This window comes from Talpa europaea (genome assembly GCF_964194135.1).
Source record: "Talpa europaea genome assembly, chromosome: 11".
Classification (NCBI taxonomy): domain Eukaryota; kingdom Metazoa; phylum Chordata; class Mammalia; order Eulipotyphla; family Talpidae; genus Talpa; species Talpa europaea.
Genome location: NC_140078.1, coordinates 87,505,583 through 87,524,986, shown reverse-complemented (window position 1 = coordinate 87,524,986; position 19,404 = coordinate 87,505,583). Strand labels below are relative to the sequence as shown.

General features: G+C 36.1%; 1 protein-coding gene across 4 annotated transcripts; it reads left to right on the top strand.

Annotated features, from left to right (window-relative positions):
• Window positions 1-2,446: 2,446 nt before the first annotated feature.
• On the top strand, window positions 2,447-18,443 carry NR1D2 (nuclear receptor subfamily 1 group D member 2; the record flags this gene model as incomplete). 4 transcript variants are annotated; one of them, XM_084247011.1, is made up of 7 exons in its annotated part: window positions 2,447-2,519; window positions 3,590-3,678; window positions 5,485-5,629; window positions 7,492-8,045; window positions 9,835-10,020; window positions 11,841-12,051; window positions 18,247-18,443. In XM_084247011.1, exons 1-7 carry the CDS (start codon window positions 2,462-2,464, stop codon window positions 18,441-18,443), a joined length of 1,440 nt encoding a protein of 479 aa, XP_084103137.1. In that variant the 5' UTR covers window positions 2,447-2,461. The 4 variants fall into 4 exon arrangements, with proteins under 4 accessions (XP_084103137.1, XP_084103138.1, XP_084103136.1 ...); XM_084247012.1 differs by having other exon boundaries at window positions 7,492-8,114; window positions 11,841-11,916; XM_084247010.1 differs by having other exon boundaries at window positions 7,492-8,114.
• Window positions 18,444-19,404: the final 961 nt, after the last annotated feature.

Sequence of the window (19,404 nt, the reverse complement as noted above, 5' to 3'; positions counted from 1 at the left end):
ATGAGAATCATATTACTAAAATTACCCTTGTTGCTTTTTCTTCCATTGAGCACAGATGAAATAGTTGGCTTATGGCAACTTCAAACTTTATTGCGCATCAGAACCATCAAGAGGGTTGTTGAAGTTTCTGATTTGGTAGCTATGGAGTGGGGCTTTAGAATTTGCATTTTTAATAGATAGTGAAGTGATGATGAAGCCAGGGACTACACTTGGAGAAAGACTTGCTTATGGGTAGAGGCCACATTGCAGGGGAAAATATTAATCATAAAGTCCTGGCTTCACTGTGGGCAGTTAATAAGTACATGCCCAGAGAGCATTTAGGAAGTGAGTCAGACTATAGAAAATATATTTTCACACCTCCAACCTCAGCACTTCTAAGTGTTGATGCCAAGCACATAAATTTAATGAATGGAAAAGTGGGTATCTCATGTTTTTTGTCTTTAAAGCTCAGGTGCTCTTAGTTGCATTTATGCATATTAAATATGTATGTGATGAACACTGTTGAGTTTTTCTTGACATAGTAGGCACCTGTTTTACTTCTTTTCTGAGTTGTAATCAAACTCTCTGAGAGTTGTGGTTGTGCTTTACTTCTCAGAGGTTTCCGGGCCTGGAGTAATTAGTACATAAATATATAACTGTTCTGAACTTCAGCATGATATGACATGACAGATGTGACACTGAAAGTGACTGAAAATTCCTCTGCCTGTTTTTTCTTCTCTGTAAATGGAAATGTCTTTTGGTGCTTTGGAATTGTTTTGGCCTTGGCATTTTGCTTTGTGAGTTTTCCCCCCTTTTTAATGACTTAAAAAATAATTACTTGAAAAAGATTGGGGAGTCTTTTTCCTTTAGCAGAGTGGCAAAATTCTATTACTACTCAGTAGAGTTACATAGATTGTTGTCAGAAATGTCCTTTCTGTTTCAGTTTTATACTGCTTGGGATCTGTCCATGTAGTTAGATGTTGACTTCACAAAGGCAGAGAAGTAGGCCTTAAAAAATATTTATGATAACTTTATTACTTGTGAAGCTTGTATAGAGAATTAAGAGAGATTGTTACACCTTGTTACTTGTGGTTTAGGTGAGAAATAGATGGAAACAAATAGTTTAGATAATAGGTTTAGATAAGAGTACAGGACATGATGGTAGAAAGATAACTTCTGAATGTAATGCATGTTGAAAAAACCAATAAATGTTTGCTATTGATAGAGGGAAGGGGAAAAGAAACCATAGTAGACCTTGGCAGAAAAGATCAGAATCACTTGTTTGGCCTGGGATTTGGAAAAACATGTTTGGCCATGTGGTCACTCTTGCAACATTTTATCTTTTTGAGGGTAGAAGTTTGAAATTGTACCAATAATTTTAGATGCTATTTCCTAACCTAGTAAGTTTTCTCTAAGAGATCAACGCCAGTTTTCATTGGGATTGTGGAGGTTATGTTGGTGAAGTTGTGATTAGTGTTTTGAGAGTAACTCAGAAGAGGGAATTAGCTTCAGCCTTACCTTAGTCTCTTACAGGGTGCATTCTTCCTTTTAGCCTCTTTAACCTTTACTCTAAATAGCTAGTCAGAAGAACAAATCAGTATTCCTTAAATGCTGCTTAGAGATGAGTTTGTCTGCAAGTCCAATGAAGAACTAGGTAGGGAAGGGGGAGCAAGTGCAACTTGGATTAAGTGAATAGTCATTAAGTTTTTGGGTATTATCAAAAGGCAAAGATTTTAAGAACAACAGCTATAAAAGTTTCCCTTTTTTGAGGTAAAATACATTATCCAGAGTCCAAATGTTACATCTGGTCTTGTTTAACCTATGTTTTAGCAAAGCACTGGGGGGAGGTAATTGATGAACTCATTGTTTCTAGAATTTTGTCCTATTAAGGTATAATTAAGGACGCAACGAGAGAATCAGAGCCCGATTTCTGCACAAAACAATATTTTGTTTAAGCTATGTAGTTGCTGCAGGAAGCTTTTTCAGTCCTTCCAGGAGACAATTAGAAAATCAAAAACTTCATGGATTTGCATGTGCCCAGATATTGAAACCAGTAAGGACCTTCATTTTAAATCAGTGGAAAGTATATGGCATTTGAACTTTGTGGAAGCAGGGAGAATATTAAGAAATGTTACTTTTTTACTTTTGGGGTAAGCAGAATTTAATTATTTGCCATTTGTAAGTTAGTGCCTTGACTGTTTAGATTTGCAAAAAATGGAAAATACATACTATTGTGTACCTAACTATCTGATTTCCCCCCTCTTTTCTAGGAGGTGTGATTGCTTATATCAGTTCTTCCAGCTCAGCCTCTAGTCCTGCCTCTTGTCACAGTGAGGGTTCTGAGAACAGTTTCCAGTCCTCCTCCTCCTCTTCAGTTCCATCTTCTCCAAATAGCTCTAATTCTGATAACAACGGTAATCCCAAAAATGGTGATGTCTCTAACATTGAAGGCATCTTGAAGAATGATCGAATAGATTGTTCTATGAAAACAAGCAAATCGAGTGCACCTGGGATGACCAAGAGTCATAGTGGAGTGACAAGTAAGCTGCTTTAGTTTTCTAAATACTGTTGCTAGTAATTTCAGGGTGTGCTTATTTTACCCATTTTTCATGTGGGGGAGTACTATATTTTTAGATATAATTTTCATTCCTTTTGAGTAATGATAATTCAGTAGTTAGGATAGAGCTCAGTGATGACTTTAAAAGTTACAAGTTAAAAAGCTGTCATAGCTGATTCAAAACAAGATAATGTGGTTGTGTATTGTGCCTGACCTTGTTTCCTCCAGAGAGTACCCCCTTTACCATGTTCTCAGTTATCTTCCTTTTGGATTCCTCATATTGAATTTGGTTTCTACAGCAATGTGGCTGACCCTTGAACAATAAGGGCTTGAACTGTGCAGGTCTACTTATGCAGAAGGGATTTCCTCGTTTGCAGTTTCAGCCAAACTTGGATGTCATTGTTTGAATCCATGGATTTGGGCTGGCCCTCTTTATACAGGGTTGCTTCTATTACATGTATTACACTATTGCAGTGGGTCTGTGCCCTTAGTCCCCAACTTGTGCTTACTTGGTGTGGAAAGGGGTTTACTTTCATGAACTTGCAGCTAGGAACATTTGGGATTAGGAAACTAAGCTGTAAATGAGTAATGGGATTGGTATCCCTTAGAGAATATGAAGGTATAGGGGCTGGGACCTATGAAGTCTGAATTGAACTGATCATTTGTTTGCACCTTTTATTGTTTGACTTGTCTGTTTGACTTCTTAATTTTTATCCAAAGAATTATTTTCTTAGTTATATTTGAATAACTGATGTAAAGTAACTCTAGGTTTACAAAATTTCAGTGTATGTTTAAAGTCATCAGGAAAGGAAAAAAATCCAGCTCTCTGAGATAGTTTAGTAGTCCCATAAACTAAACTATATTTAAAAGAAAATTATGATTTCTTTTGAATTGTTAACATTGATATAGATTTTTCTTTTATATTATAAAAGTATATTGTGCCTTTTAAAATTATTTACTTGTTGAACAAAATAAACTACTCAATTGGAAAGAAAACAAATATCTGAAGCTTTTCTTCTAGATTTTCACTTTTATGTCTTGTTTGTGCCTTAGAATTTAGTGGCATGGTTCTACTGTGTAAAGTCTGTGGGGATGTGGCATCAGGATTCCACTATGGAGTTCATGCTTGTGAAGGCTGTAAGGTAAAGCTTCCTTTTGTTTCTTTAAGTTACTGGTCCTGGGATTGAAGATAACCTGGGAGAAGAGAAGTCAGCTGTTTTCTTTTAGAGTTTTAAGCATTTCTTAAAGTCTGTATACATAACTTGTTCTGAGAAATGTATTTTTAATTTAGTGAAATTTCTTATTAAAAATATTTGATCAGAATTTACTGTTTTATTCAAACATAATTATGGTATGAAACTAAATGCACAAATATTTGTCATGAATGTGCAGGCACTGTTCTAGGTGGTGGGAAAACAGCAGGTTGCAAAATGGACAAGGCATTACTGCCTGATTGGAACTTAGTTTAAACCCAACTTTGAATAGTCCTCATCCAATACTTGGACATTCTGACATGTCAGGTACTCGGAGGTGGGAATAATTTCTAGATGCTTAAAAGGTGTTGTATCTTCAGAAGTTATGTTGAGTAGAAGAATCTTGAGTGTAAATTGAGCACTTGGCAAAGTTCAGTCTATTTATAAGTTTAGTTGAATATTAGAGTGTTGGTCAGATACTCCAGAGGCGATAGTCTATGCCTCCTACTTACATCCAGAGAATCTTTTTCTCCCTAATCTGGCACAGTCCTTTCTCCTGAGTTTCAAAAATTAACATAGCCAAGACATGTACTCTTACTGTTCTTTGACTGAATGCCAGAAGCAGGAATCCAGTTTGGCAGGATATGGTGGGTGAGCAAGATAATGAATATACATGATCTAAGAAAAAATATTCTAGGGTGACTCTGAATGAATTGTGAATTTGGTAGATCTTAATGGTTGGGTCACGTCACAAAATTAGTATTTTATACAAATGTAGCACTTTCCCACTGTTTCAAAAGTCATGTTACAAAAATGTGAAGTAATTTTGGGACATTATTTTTGTTTTATAGCTAGAGAAACAAAAGCACGAGCAAATGAACCAAATTGTGTATTCCATAAATACACATAGTTGTTTTATACCCTGTATACCCTGGCTCAGATCTTGTAGTAGTACCCTAGTTACATGTAGAATAATAAAATACAAAATACTGTATCCCATGGTTATTGATATAGATTCATGAAATGTATGGTTAATTATATGATATTGAAGAAAAATACAGTTTAAAATAATTTTGCTATTTGTGTTCTTGAGTTTTCTTTTCTCCCTGGAGTCATTAAGCAGGAGATCTTTGAAGGCAGATCACAGAGCATGTACTTAAGTTGTTTGTAGTAAAGGCAGTCTTTACAGCCATTTAGCTGTGAATTTTCTTTCCTTAGGTCATTAGTTGGTCTGTGGATGTGACACTTCTCACATTTACACAGGTGGGCACTACCTGTTGTTGACAGGTAGCCAGGAACATGTAGGCCTTGCTGGTGTCAGCAGGCAGTGATCCACAAAAGGACCAAGCTCTTCTAATGTAATCCTTAGTTCTCAAGAGGGAATTATAGCTATGGGATAATTTCTTTGTGAAGTCTTTAAGAATTAGTCATTCATATCTTAAAAGATTTGGAATTTGTGATTAAAATTATGACCCAGAAAATGCGGCTCTAGGTCGGGGTGAGCACCAGGGTAAAGCATGCTTTGGCAAAGACAAAAGGAAGAAGAGTTTTATTTGTCTAGTAGGCCTACGTGTTTATTAATACTGGTAAGAATCCAGTTAAACTGTGTCAGTATTCTGTTTCTCTCTGTTTTAAGCCAAAATTATTTTGCAGGTAGCTGGTATTACACTGGCTAGTTAGATACGGGGGGGAGTGCTCTAAGCAGTTCATCTGGATGTTTTCAAATGGATGGATGCATCTTCTTTTTGTACTTAGGGTTTTTTTCGGAGAAGCATTCAGCAAAACATACAATATAAGAAGTGCCTGAAGAATGAAAATTGTTCTATAATGAGAATGAATAGGAACAGATGTCAGCAGTGTCGCTTCAAAAAGTGTCTGTCTGTTGGAATGTCAAGAGATGGTATGTTCCCTGTTTAAGGAGTACTCTTATTAAAGCGTGTGAAGCTTGATTTTTATTCTTCAGCATAAACCAGAGCTATAAGCCAGTTACCAAAAGCCCTCTTGTACTTAGAGTGATGCAGATTTTAGAAAACACATTTTGATGCCTTTCAGGATGCCAAATTCATTAAAGTTCAATTTTAGCATCATTACTGCAGAAACAGCTCTTGGCTCACTTATTTTTACTTCTTGTAGAAAGATCCATTTTTCCCCCTATACAATTCAAATACTTTGCCCCCCTGAAAAAAAATTTTTTTAAAAAAAAATATAGGAATATTGTTTTTTCCTCTTGATGTCTTAGCATTACAGAGGAACCCATTTTTCTTTATGTGACTTATTTCTCACTCATGAGATGACAGTGTGCTTTCAGGACACAGTTTCTGAATATATCAAAAGAGATGAAAAATTGAAAGAATCATTAGGGTCTAGAGTGGAAGTGATTGCTCTATTCTGGCATGATCTGTCTCCTTGGAAAATAAAAGCTGTAGAAATTTGTGGGACAACTAGTATTATCTGTGGGTGAAATCATCGCAAGATTTGACTCTTATGCTTATGGACATCTTAGATAGACTCATTGTTTTCTAAGTAACATAAATGAGTGGTATTAGTTTTTAGAGAGTTAGTTTATTAGGGTTGATTAAGAATTGCTAAGAGGGCCTCCCTTGGTGGCGCAGCGGTTGAGCGCTGGGTTGAGAGTTTGATCCCCGGCCACCAGCGAGGGTCCCACAAAAAAAAAAAAAAGAATTGTTAAGAACAGAACCCCATATTTATCTAGGGAAGGATCATTTAAGTAGTCCCTTAGGTTACTCTGATATCTTATGGGTTCAGAAATACAGTATTGCAAAAGGAGTTTCTTGAATAATGGATTTCAGCAGTGATATTTTGAAGTTTTAACATTCTTAAATGTGTTCTTTAGGACTAGAAATACTAATCCATAGTTGATAGATATTGTGATTGCCCCAAAAGAATAAAAATGGCCATGGTAGTAAAGGAGAGAGTAGAAGTTGAGTGTGAGACATGATAAACTTGTTAGTCTGTGACAGTGATAATGTTAGAGTATATAATTAGATAAGTAAGACTTTCTTGCTGGGTGGATATATTGAATTTTTATTATCTCTGTAGAAGTATTAGACTAGAAAAAAACTTTTCTTTCCCTTAGGGGTAGGACACATTCTAAGACTAGCGGCTAAAAGAATGGAGGATTAATGATTTCATCTTTATTTTGTTGAATTTAATTAAAATCCTGCAAGCTTATTTTGCAATAACTGTTTTTCTATAGGTGTATTATTTCTTTCCTTTAAGACTTTACTTTTTAAGAAACCAGATGAGGAAAGGGCAGATCATTTAATAGTTGTGTCTTGTGAATAAGGTTAAGAAAATAAATTGACAAAGGTCATGTATTCAGGGAGTGATTCTATCTTCTAGGTTCCATTAACGTTAATGGATGTGGGTAGCTGAATCCCACATGCCTTCTTAAGAACTGAGCCTTCAGCCATTTAATGAGGTGCTGGTTCACTTCAAACTGTGATTTTCATTAGTTAATTCAGATTTCGTTTTTAGATTTTGCTTATAAAATCGCCAAGAGGTAGATCTTCTTAGCTTTGTTTTGGGAGAAAAATAGAAAATTCTCTTCCCACTTCTACTTGCTATGGTACATCAGAAACAACCAGAAGGTTTAGAATATTATTAGAACAATCTGGGTCTAACATGAATAGACATTTTTTACTTATGTGATAGAGGCTATAGCTATAATTTTGTGTTATTCTTTTGTATAAACAGGTCTTATTTAGAATACTAGATATTAAATATCTGTTTCTTCAATAGCTGTTCGGTTTGGTCGTATTCCTAAGCGTGAAAAACAGAGGATGCTCATTGAAATGCAAAGTGCAATGAAGACCATGATGAACAGCCAGTTCAGTGGTCATTTGCAGAATGACACATTAATAGAACATCATGAACAGACAGCCTTACCAGCCCAGGAACAGCTGAGACCCAAGCCCCAACTGGAACAAGAAAACATCAAAAGTTCTCCTCCGTCTTCTGATTTTGCAAAGGAAGAAGTGATTGGCATGGTCACCAGAGCACACAAGGATACCTTTATGTATAATCAAGAGCAGCGAGAAAACTCAGCAGAGACCATGCAGTCCCAGAGGGAAAGGATTCCCAAGAACATGGAGCAATATAATTTGAATCATGACCATTGTGGCAGTGGGCTTAGCAGCCATTTTCCCTGTAGTGAGAGCCAGCAGCATCTCAATGGACAGTACAAAGGGAGAAACATAATGCATTACCCAAATGGGCATGCCATTTGTATTGCAAATGGACATTGTATGAACTTCTCAAATGCTTATACTCAAAGAGTATGTGATAGAGTTTCCATAGACGGATTTTCTCAGAATGAGAACAAGAATAGTTACCTGTGCAACACTGGAGGGAGAATGCATCTGGTATAGTGAAATAAAATTTTTTTTTTTTTTTTTTGCTTACTTGTATCAAGGAAAGCTTTGAAAATAGTCTTCTATTTGGGGGATATACTAATATGGGGCTATGTATTAACATTTGGTCAAAAAACCAAAGAGATTCACGAGATCAATTTTGTGTAGTATTTTAGATCAAAGACTTAGTCAACAGCATTTGTTGAATGACCTAATTTCACACAAAGCTAGATATAAGCATGTATACCTAGCATGATACAATGATTAATATTAGGATTTTTTGGTAAAATATGAATCATGCAGATTTGGTCCTTTATATTTAGAAATCCCTTTAAATTTTAAGGATTCTGGTAATTCATAGCCATAGTAGCTTTGGGATTTTCTCAAAGGTCTGATCTTTTATTAACTTGAAACAGTTACTCTTTGATTTCTATGGAAGAAATTTGCTTTAATGATGTGATGCACAAAGTTCTTTGCTTACGGAACATGAATGCTTTATGATTTAAGATTTTTATGATTTCAATAGTCTAATTTCTAAGGATATCTTCAGACTTTATTCTGTGAGATGAGTTAATATTGTTCAAGTGTTTTTTTTTCCCCCATCAAATGCAACAATCTACATGAAAGTGCAGTGTTTATATTCAGCCCAAGTTTCATCAAAAACAGCAGTATTGTATCATATCCAGTTTAAACCATAAGGTCCTTTGATAGTGCTTGATATTTTCTATAGTCAGGTAATTAAAATATTGTCTTTTCATTTAAAATAGTTGACTCTACCTCAGTCCTCATGTTAGGTTTTTTTTTTTTTCTCACTTTAAAATATTTGAGTCCATGGATATGAGAGGTAACCTTATATTTTAGGTTTAGTCAGTGTCTTAATGAGAGAAGAATATGTGAGCATTTAGGTTCTGATTTTGTGATGTGCTCCATGGTTATAGAATCATCACTTTCCTGGACCTTCTGTGGATTTAGTGAAAATTTAAAAACTGATTTTACTAATATACAGTCCATATATCATCATCATTGTAGGGTTCTTAAACTTTCCTATTTTTTTCTCCCCGGTCCTCATTTAGAAGTTGTAACTTGATTCTCCAGTAATTGTTTCCTAGTAGAATAAATGGAGGTCAGTGGTCACACCATTGTTTATGAAGTAAATGGCGACCTTTTTTTAAAAAACGAGCCATCTCACTATCTTTCCCTTTTAGAAATTATATATACTTTGAAAAAAGTAAGTTTTGGAATACTAATTAAATGTGGGCTTGGGTTCTAGCCCTGTGACTTCTAGCTATACTTGGATAATTAACTCAATCTCTTAGAGTTCTTGTTTCCACATCTAAGAAATGGTGAGTATAATATCTGCCATAACAAACAGGGTTAAGAGTCAAGTAAATATATATGAATTTGTATGAAAACCATAAAACCAGCATAAGGTGGCAGCAGTGTTACAAAATAAGCTCTTAAACCTGGATAGGTTTTTGAAGTAGCTTATTATAAATCTCATTTTTGTTTAGGCTACCTCTTAATGATAGTAAGTTAATTGCTATTTAAATTAGGTTGCCTTGAGGCTTTCTATCACAAGGCCAGTAGCACATGGAGAAAGTATTAATATTAGTAGATTTAATTGTATCTGTAGGTTATTTTCATTTTGGGGCTTCCAGTGATTGAGATGCCACTTTCGATGTACTTTACCACCAATCACAATTTAAGCCTTTTCCTGTTTTGTTAATACTAGGTCTGTCCAATGAGTAAGTCTCCATATGTGGATCCTCATAAGTCAGGACATGAAATCTGGGAAGAATTTTCAATGAGTTTCACCCCGGCTGTGAAAGAAGTGGTGGAATTTGCAAAGCGTATTCCTGGGTTCAGAGATCTCTCTCAGCATGACCAGGTCAACCTTTTAAAGGCTGGGACTTTTGAGGTAGTTTTATTTATTTAATTTATTTATTCTGACTATTGATGCAGGACAAATATTAGTTTATTTTCATTCTTTTCTAAGTATTTGTAGTTCGGAGGATGAAACTACCAATAAAAAAATGACTATATCAGGATCTTGGGCAGAGACCAGGTAAACCAAGTTACTTAGAATTTGAACTATAAATGCTCTGTGTTCCCAGCATATGAACTTCAAGTTCTAGTGTTGTCAAGTGTGGACTTGTTAGGTTCTACAGAGTGTTTGACACTTATGGAGAGCCTGGCTTGACATTTACTATGTTTAATACAGAATAAAGAGTGTGAATAGAATGTGTTTTTTTGTCTTTTTGAGGTAGACTATTTTGAGGAATGTGTCATATATCCCTTATATGCCACTACAGACCATCTCAACCTCAGCCTCACTGCAGGATCCTAGGTTACGCATCCTACTCCATCTGCTCTTGCTGAAGTGCGTTCTGCCTAGGCTTCAGGCAGTGCCTACATTGACTTCAGTAGGACACAATCTGACACTGTCTCTCCCTGTGCTTGGTTAGGTGCCTCTCACCTACATAGGGCTTTCCTGGTGCTGCTGGGGTTTGATAGATTTTCACTTCTCCCTGGATGGTTCCACAAGGTTGAGTTCTCAGTTGCTCTTGATGTCAAGTGGTGGCCAGCTCAGTATTACATCCTCTAATATTTACTCTCTTTTTCCCTGTGTCATTTTTTCCCCCTCACTCTTGTTTTCACACATTTCAGTGCACAGAGGAGGAGCCATTTTCATAAATAAAATAGCTATGTGTAATTCAAAAGTAGCTCCTCTAGGTTAGGACTTTCAGTTTAAAGGAAAACCTCAGACTTCATATTTGAAGCCAGAGAGGATGTCAGTGATCAAGTGCATTTCACCCATTTTTGAGGTTAGGTCGGTAACTATGGCCCAGAGAGGTGAAGAGTCTTCTCTTTGATTATCAGTAAATTCATAGCACATTTGGGACCGGAAGATAAATCCCAGACTCCAGGGCTTTTGTTCTTTCTGTCTTGGGATTGCTGTATTCTAGATTCAGCACCATCTTCATAGAAGACCAGCTCTCTTTTTGGATTGTCTTAGATAAAACATGTCTTTGCTTGGAAGCATTACAAAGGGAAGGTATTTGTTCAGTGTTCCTCTGGTTATGAGAGAAATATGTGACCTAGATGTCATTGCTTTATATCAGGAACTGGTTTTGCTTTGTGGACTGGTTTTGCTTTGGATTTTCAATTATAACGATGTGTAGAACACTTTTACTCTAATAGTTTTCTTTGTGTATTGTCTTTTTGAGTTACGGTTTCTTGAAATAATCTAATTAGAGCTCATCTCTTGGCATTTGTCTTGGCTACATTTGGGCATTTTGAAGGTTGTCAGTGTTGCTACATTGAATTACTGCTTTTTCTACTCAATATTTAGAGACCATGTGATATATTTTTAACTTAAAGAATTTCTTTCATGTTTCTTTAACTTTGGCCAAGACTGTTTCAAATTTCTTGGCATTAATGCCTGCTTTAATTTCATATTTGCATTTCAGAATCTTTATTAATAGAGTTTCAGAGTATCACATGATTCACATATTTTGCCACTGGTCACTGGAAGTTTTTTGATGTTCTTGGAATTTTTTATTATATTGATAGATAATTTGATTGAAGGAGATGGTTCTAGGTAAACATAAACTTAATTCTTCTTCTACGGTTTTCTTTCATATGTCGGATCTTTCTTAACTGATTTGAATAATGAGTTATTTCTTAACATTACATTTCAACTTCCACAAATACATTTAAATCTTTTTCTTTTTCCAGGTTTTAATGGTACGGTTTGCATCATTATTTGATGCAAAAGAGCGTACTGTCACCTTTTTAAGTGGAAAGAAGTATAGTGTGGATGATTTACACTCAATGGGAGCTGGGGATCTGCTAAACTCTATGTTTGAATTTAGTGAGAAGCTAAACGCCCTCCAACTTAGTGATGAAGAGATGAGTTTGTTTACAGCAGTTGTCCTGGTATCTGCAGGTAAGCAAGCTGACTCAAAATTGTGCTACCCCTAACGTATAGCAACCAGTTAGGGAGAAGGTAGCAGTTAACTAGGTTCCAGCAAGCATTTATAGACATCTTAAAGAAGGTGCTCGTCTGTATGAATCTAATTTTTTTTTTTATCATGACAGTGAAAGTACTATATAGTAATAAAACAGTATTTCGATGGGCCTCACATTTGCTTGTCTGAGTCTTTAGCTTTTCATAATCTTTATGAATCTAAATTTTAATTTCACGGATTTACTTCTTGGGACATTGTTTATCTCCACATAGGTGGTTGTAATATGAATCTAAGTTTCAATTAAAATACTATGTGGGTTACTTGAAAATGTTAAAATTACCTAGACATATCAGTATGTTAAAAAAATTACTGAATTATAAATTGTAGGCTTTCACCCAACTTTCCCACTGAATTTTGAATGTGACTTGGGAAAGTAATTTTATCCTTTTGAGTCTTGGCTTCCTCATCCTTTGAAAGAAAGAGGTATTGCCACATAAGCCTAGCCATGGGGATTAGCACAGACTAAATGCTCGGTCACTGTTGGAATGAGTGACCAAGATTTTTTAGTCCGTAGATTTAATATTTTATGAATCATTGATACTTCCCAATTTACCTGCCTGCTTGAATTTATTTATATTGCAGTTATTCTGACCAAAGTATTTCCATTCAGAGAAAAGCTATTAAGGCAGTGATTACTCCCAATAGCAAATTATAAATGGACACATAATGACTTTGTTGTGGCACATGTCAGTCATTTTTAGGTATTACTAATTTTATTTTAAAACATTTGAGAATTTTACAATATTTTGATATGATTTTCTTTGAGTTTCCCATTTGCTTCCTATTGTGTAAAAAGACATTGTGCTAGGTGTCTTGAGTTATTAATAACTCATGGAGAACAATTTCTTTGTATACCTTAAAGGACCTATACAGTGGAAGTATTTTAAAAGCTTATGCCATTTGAAAACATTCTTTGACTACTTCTTCTGATTTCTACCTGGGTAGATAAAAATGTATTTGTGATATGGGAGTAGTACGATATAGTAATGTATCCATAAAGGGTACCTGTTTTCATAGTAACCTTGAATGCCTCTTGCACTTCAGTTACCATGGTCTCTTGATAAATAATTAGTAATGGAGTTGATAGCAGATTAATCTTTTACTGTAAAACCAAAGGTAATTACTTATTAATTTCTTTACGTCATGACTCTGTCTTAAGTGCTGGATGCTCAGGAAGACATAACAAACATTAAGACGTAAACGTACTCTCAAAGTATTTACATTTCTGTTTGGAGAGACAAAGCTAACAGAACAGGCTTTATGGTAGTAAACTGTGTAGTTCTGACTGAATTACCAGAAGGAAGACAAAATCATTTGAGAAGACTGTGGGAAAAATAGAAGTGGAGCTGGAATTTGAGGGATGAATTAATTAGGTTTTTCCCAGAAAAAGAAGAGATGGAATGTCATGAGAGAACTTGAGATAGGGCAGGGAAGGAGCAGGTTGTTAAAGCCTGAATTGTACCTCAAAGGGAAGAACAAAATACTTGTGAGTTAGAGAATCTCCAGGTTATAAGTGATAACTAGGAGACCTGAGCAGAGAAGTTTTAGCTGAAATATGTGGCAACAAAATGTCAGTGGAATGATAACGCATGAATAAAGCCAGGCTTTAATAGTAGTCCTACATTTTTATCCTGGATGGATTAGACAGGTGAGTCATGAGAGCCAAAGCATCAGGTAGAGGCTGTTGAAATAATGTTAGGTGTATGAGTCAGTGGGATGAACTCTGCTCAAATGGGTTGTGGCAGAGGAGGTAGAAATGGTGGAGTGTGCCCCAGAGATAGCTTAGGGGAAGAAGTGAAGGCCAAGGGGTGGAAGGGAAATCTAGGCCAGGAGAATAATACTGTATTTACTTCATTTATTTTTTTTTATAAGGTTTATTTATTTATGCATACAAGAGCTGGGGTACAGGCCAGAGATATGGGGGTGAGAGGATTCACCAGAGACAGAGTGGGGAACAGAACAGACAGATTGACCGAAGTATACTGCTGAGGGGAGCAGCGGGCGAGTCAGGAGAGGTCTGCTGTGCCATGTGTGTTCCTCCCTGGCCGGCCGGGGATCAAACTCGTGCTGTAGAGGCTGCGGATTGCTTCATAGTGCGGTGCTTAACCCTTTGCGCAACCAGGGAGACCCCTCATTTATATTTTCTACCAAGAACTTGATTTTTATTTTGTTTTAATCTCATTTTGATTGTAAGAACAATGCTTTTTTTTCTTTTAAAGATTTATTTAGTTATGCATACAAGAACTGGGGTGTAGGCCAGAGATGTGGTGGGATGGGTGAGAAGATTGAACAGAGACAGAGTGAGGAGCAGACAGGTGGATCTACTGAAATACACTGCTGAGGGGAGCATCAGGTGAGACAGGATTGGTCTCCTGTGCCATGTGGGTTAGCTCCCTGGCTTGGGATCGAACTCTCCATAGTGGCTAGCGATAGCTTGATAGCGCTGAGACTTTAACTCCTGCACCACCAGGGAGGCTCCTGTTTCTTAAATTAGAAATTAAAGATGATAGTATAAACCCCAAACCACTATTATCTATCCATCTATTCATTCACCTGTTCACCCATTTATCTTTTTGCCTGCTTATTGATAGGTGGTATATAAAGAAAGTTTGAAGTACTAAACAGAAAAGATCGATTAAGAATAATAAAATGCACTCTCCCTTTTATTGTTTATATGTGAAGATACATAAACAACAGTTATGTACATTTCCATGCATTTAAAACAAATGTTGTTTTCACTTAAATGTAGGACAGTGTTCATGTCAATTGTAACTCTTCATAACTTAGAAAGCAACATCTAAGCAGGAAATTAAATACAAAAACTGTAGATATTTAGAAAATGAAATAGTCTCTACTCCCATTATTATTCTTTAGCAAAGTAGATTTCTAATCATCTTTCTTTTTGATGATTTGATGATTGATTGTCCTGATGATTGCCCATCCACCTCTAAATACTATTCTTCTGTCTTTTTATTATAAAGATAACTGATAAATTAAAGCACCCTCTTTTTCTTCTCAATTTTTGTTTTACTTTTTGGTTACTTTATTGGTTTTAATTATAATTTTAATATGCTTCCATTCTTTGATCCTTAATTTTTACAAAATCTCTCAGTTTAGAGAGCATCTTATTTTACAAGGAGACAGTTTCCTGTTTCCTCCATATTATGCTCTTTTGCTATATTGGTTCTTTTACATTGTTGAGGATTAAAACATTTATATTCTGGGGGGCCTCGCTGGTGGTGCAAGTGGTTAAGTCTCAGCACAATGAAGCTATCAGCAGCCACTGCAGCACTTGTTGCACTTGTTAATACCCGGCCAGGAAGCTAATCCACATGGCACAGCAAACCTCCTGTCTCGCCCGCTGCTCCCCTCAGCAGTGTATTTCAGTAGATCTGCCTGTTCTGTTCCCCACTCTGTCTCTGGTGAATCCTCTCACCCCTGGTATCTCTGAACTGTACCGTAGCTCTTGTATGCTTAAAAAAATAGATATGGGTTTCAGTGTTCCTCATAGGGTTTTATTGAAGTATTTAACTTTCATCCTGTAGGAAATGAGTACGTGTAGAAGATTTGGTAGTACCATTTAGTGTACCATTTACTTCAGTCTGTGCAGTTTTTATTCCAATTTCTAGAGCATGGTTATTTACAGTACGGCTAGATTTGTAGTTAGGTTCTTGACCTTGAAATCAAGAAGACCATGGTTTTAGAAATTGAAGTTTTAATACGATTTACGCTTTTTGGTATAGATATTCATTTCTCCCAAATTCTGGGTTGTGTAGAGAAGCATAGGTCTTCCAAGCATGAACTATTCAAGAAAGGACCAATTACTAACAATACTAGTTTTATCTCAAATAGCCTTCTCCACTTACTGTTTGCCTCTTTCTTTAATTTTTTTGTGGAAATCCCTGTCATTCTTTCCCAGTTGTTGGTGTTGTAAATTACTGATCATACAGTGCAAACCAATTATTTTGTGAAACATGAACTCCCTAAAGGAAGTGATTTTGGTTTGTTTTGCTCACTGCTAAATCCCTAGCACCTGTCATAGTAACCACTTACATTCAATAATGAATCAGTGAGTTGTAAGGATGTTAAAAAAATAATTACTTGAGTATCAGAGGCCAGAGAGGCTTTTGAAAGCATTATTGAAACTTTAAGTGTTTTTGCAAAGATGAGTTTTAGGATTGTATAGCCAAAGTCACATTTAAGAGGTCTTTTTTCCTAACAGTTTATCTGAAAAATTTATGAACTGCTCCACCATCAGTTTCTTTTCCCAAAAGAATAGTCCAGATTTTATTAAATAGAAGCTAAGCCTATCTTCCTTTTTATGAAATTTTCTATTACAGTTTTTAAAAATTATTAAGGTAACATTAGTTTATAATACTGTGTACAATTCATAGATACAGGAAACTACCTCTGCAGACTTGTGTAACCACAGCTCTCCACCAAGGCACCTGTAGCTCTCCACCTTAGTCTACTGTAAACCTGTTTTCATCATTTTTTTTTCTACATTTCAACTTAATTACTCTCCCCCACTATTATATTTTAGATCTTGTTCTAAATGCTTACTTTGCAAACGGCAAAGTACTGAGCTACTAATTACCTCCTCAACCTCCTTGTAAATAAATGAAAAAAGGAATGTGAATTGCCAGAAAATTTTGCTTGCTTTGAGAGAAGTCTTTTTAATAATTACAACTCCCTGTACTGGGAGATAGTGAATATATCTTGCACACTACTGCCTCCTGTTGGAAAGGGGAGAAATAACTCTTGCTAATGTAAAAAGTCCATGGGCAAAAGACATAGGCTTAGTTAAGATACCTTACTGCTGGTTTATACTAAATCACTGATTTATTAACATCTTGTATGATGAGCTTATTAAACATAGTATGGAAAATTAGAGTATGCAGATTCATATAACTAGGTAATAAAGTTCAATAATGTATTTTTTTAAAAAAAAAGATTTATTTATTTATTTATACAAGCACTGGGTACAGTCAGAAGTGCGGGAGGGTGAGAGAATTCACCAGAGACAGAGCGGGGAGCAGAGCAGGCAGAAGGACCGAGGTACACTGCAGAGGGGAGCAGCGGGCGGCAGGAGAGGTCTGCGCGCCATGCGGGACCCTCCTCTGGTGGCCAGGAGCAGCCGGGGATCGAACCGGCGCTGCAGAGGCTGCGGGCAGCTTTGCAACCCAGCGCTCAACCGCTGCGCCACCAGAGAGGCCCAATAATGTATTATTTATATATTACAGTGTAACAAATTACCCTAAGACTTAGTGGCTTAAAAATGGATGCATTTATTATCTCAGTTTCTGAGTGTTAGGAATATGGGCATGGTGTGGATGTGTGCCTCTGGCTTACGGATTTTTGGCTGTTGCAATTAAGCTGTGGGCATGGCTGTGGTCTCATGAAGATTCCACTAGGGAAGGAACTGCTTCTAGGCTTACTCAGTTTGTTGCAAGTTGTTGAACTGAGAGCCTCACTTCCTCCCTGAGTGTTGACTGGAGACCACTCTCAGCAGCTTTCATGGGGGCTTTTCCATAGGGTAGCTCACAGTGTGACATCTGCTTTTCTGCATGAGTAAGTGCCTAAGATGGAAGCCAGGTTTTATTTTATTTTGTGATCTAATAGTTTATTACTAGTGACTTAGTATGTCTAGCCCTCTCAAAGGGAGAGGGCTCCCATGGACGTATATATCAGGATAGGGGCTCACTGGAGGCCATTTTAGAAACTGCCTGCCAGACATGGTATTACGTGAATGTGGATATATGGTGGATGAGGTGAAAATGTATTTCTAAACTACATTATTCATTTCGTTTTGCCAATTAGCAGTTGAAATCAATAGATGGCATCTAATTTTAAAAACCAGAACCCCTAGTTTTTTTATGAACAAAATTAGCTAAGCAGTAAAGAATTTTGATTATCAAATGTACTATGTGATATATATTTTTGTAATGTGCTAGTCATAAAAATTTGTCATTAGAACTTAAAAAATTATCAATTTTTTGCCTTTGTTTCAATGTATAAAACCTTGTTTGAATTTATTAATGGCATTAATGAGCCAATTTTAAAATTTATATTTAGTGTTACTAATAGGTTCTTCCTTCATCTCTCTCCATTAGATCGATCTGGAATAGAAAACGTCAATTCTGTGGAAGCTTTGCAGGAAACCCTTATCCGTGCACTAAGGACCTTAATAATGAAAAATCATCCAAATGAGGCCTCTATTTTTACAAAACTTCTTCTAAAGTTGCCAGATCTTCGATCTTTAAACAACATGCACTCTGAGGAGCTCTTGGCCTTTAAAGTTCACCCCTAAGGCCTTTGTTTATTTAAACATGAACTGACTCATGCTAACTGTACATTTTGTGCTGAAATGCTTATTTATATGTGTATACTATATGTGGAGATAGAAAAGACCTTTAAGACAATACAGATTGTAGGCTATCTCTGTTATCATGCAGTAGCTGTTTGGATTGAGATTTCTTCAGCCATGATTAGATATTGACCACATTTCCCTGACAGACCAATCAGCTGTGTCGCACTTAAACTGGAGAAGTTACACTGAATTATAGTCACACTGAATGTCAGACTTTTTCATCTGCCAAAGCCAAAAAACATTTTGATCTCCCTGTGGTATAAATACAATGCACAGGTATTTGAAGATTGAAACATTAATCCTTTGTGGTAGAAATTCTATTATATGATGGAGATTTGATTCCACAAGACTATTTGATCTGGTAATTGGAGACTTTTCAAATTAGGAGACCTCCATGTCTGTATTATACTCTGTCTCTGTTAATGTGTATGATCCTGGGGAGGTTAGTTGGTTGTGGAAAATGAAACTTGATAGTGTTCCCAATGCCCCCACCTCACAGAGATGCTAAAAGTTGTCTATAAAGCATATTTACCTCTTGGGAGATAGGCACTATGTAAATATGGTAAAATTTTTGTTATTATAATTATCCACAATAATAGTCTTTGTTGTTTCTAAGCATTACTGAGAAATTTCACTGTCCACACAATCTGTTATTCAGGGTTCCTGCATATGTGTGGGGTATCCTACTGGCACACATATATTCAAAGTTTATGGGTACATCAAATGCATAGTATGTGTACATAATATGTATGTGAATATAGTTATACATAAATATATTTCTTCACAATATTTTAAACTGTGAAGAACTTTATCATACAATAAACTTAAAACAAGAGGTGTCAAAAGACCCAAATTAGGTGCATTTTACCTGTTGATGACATAATCATCGCTTTAGTTGTTT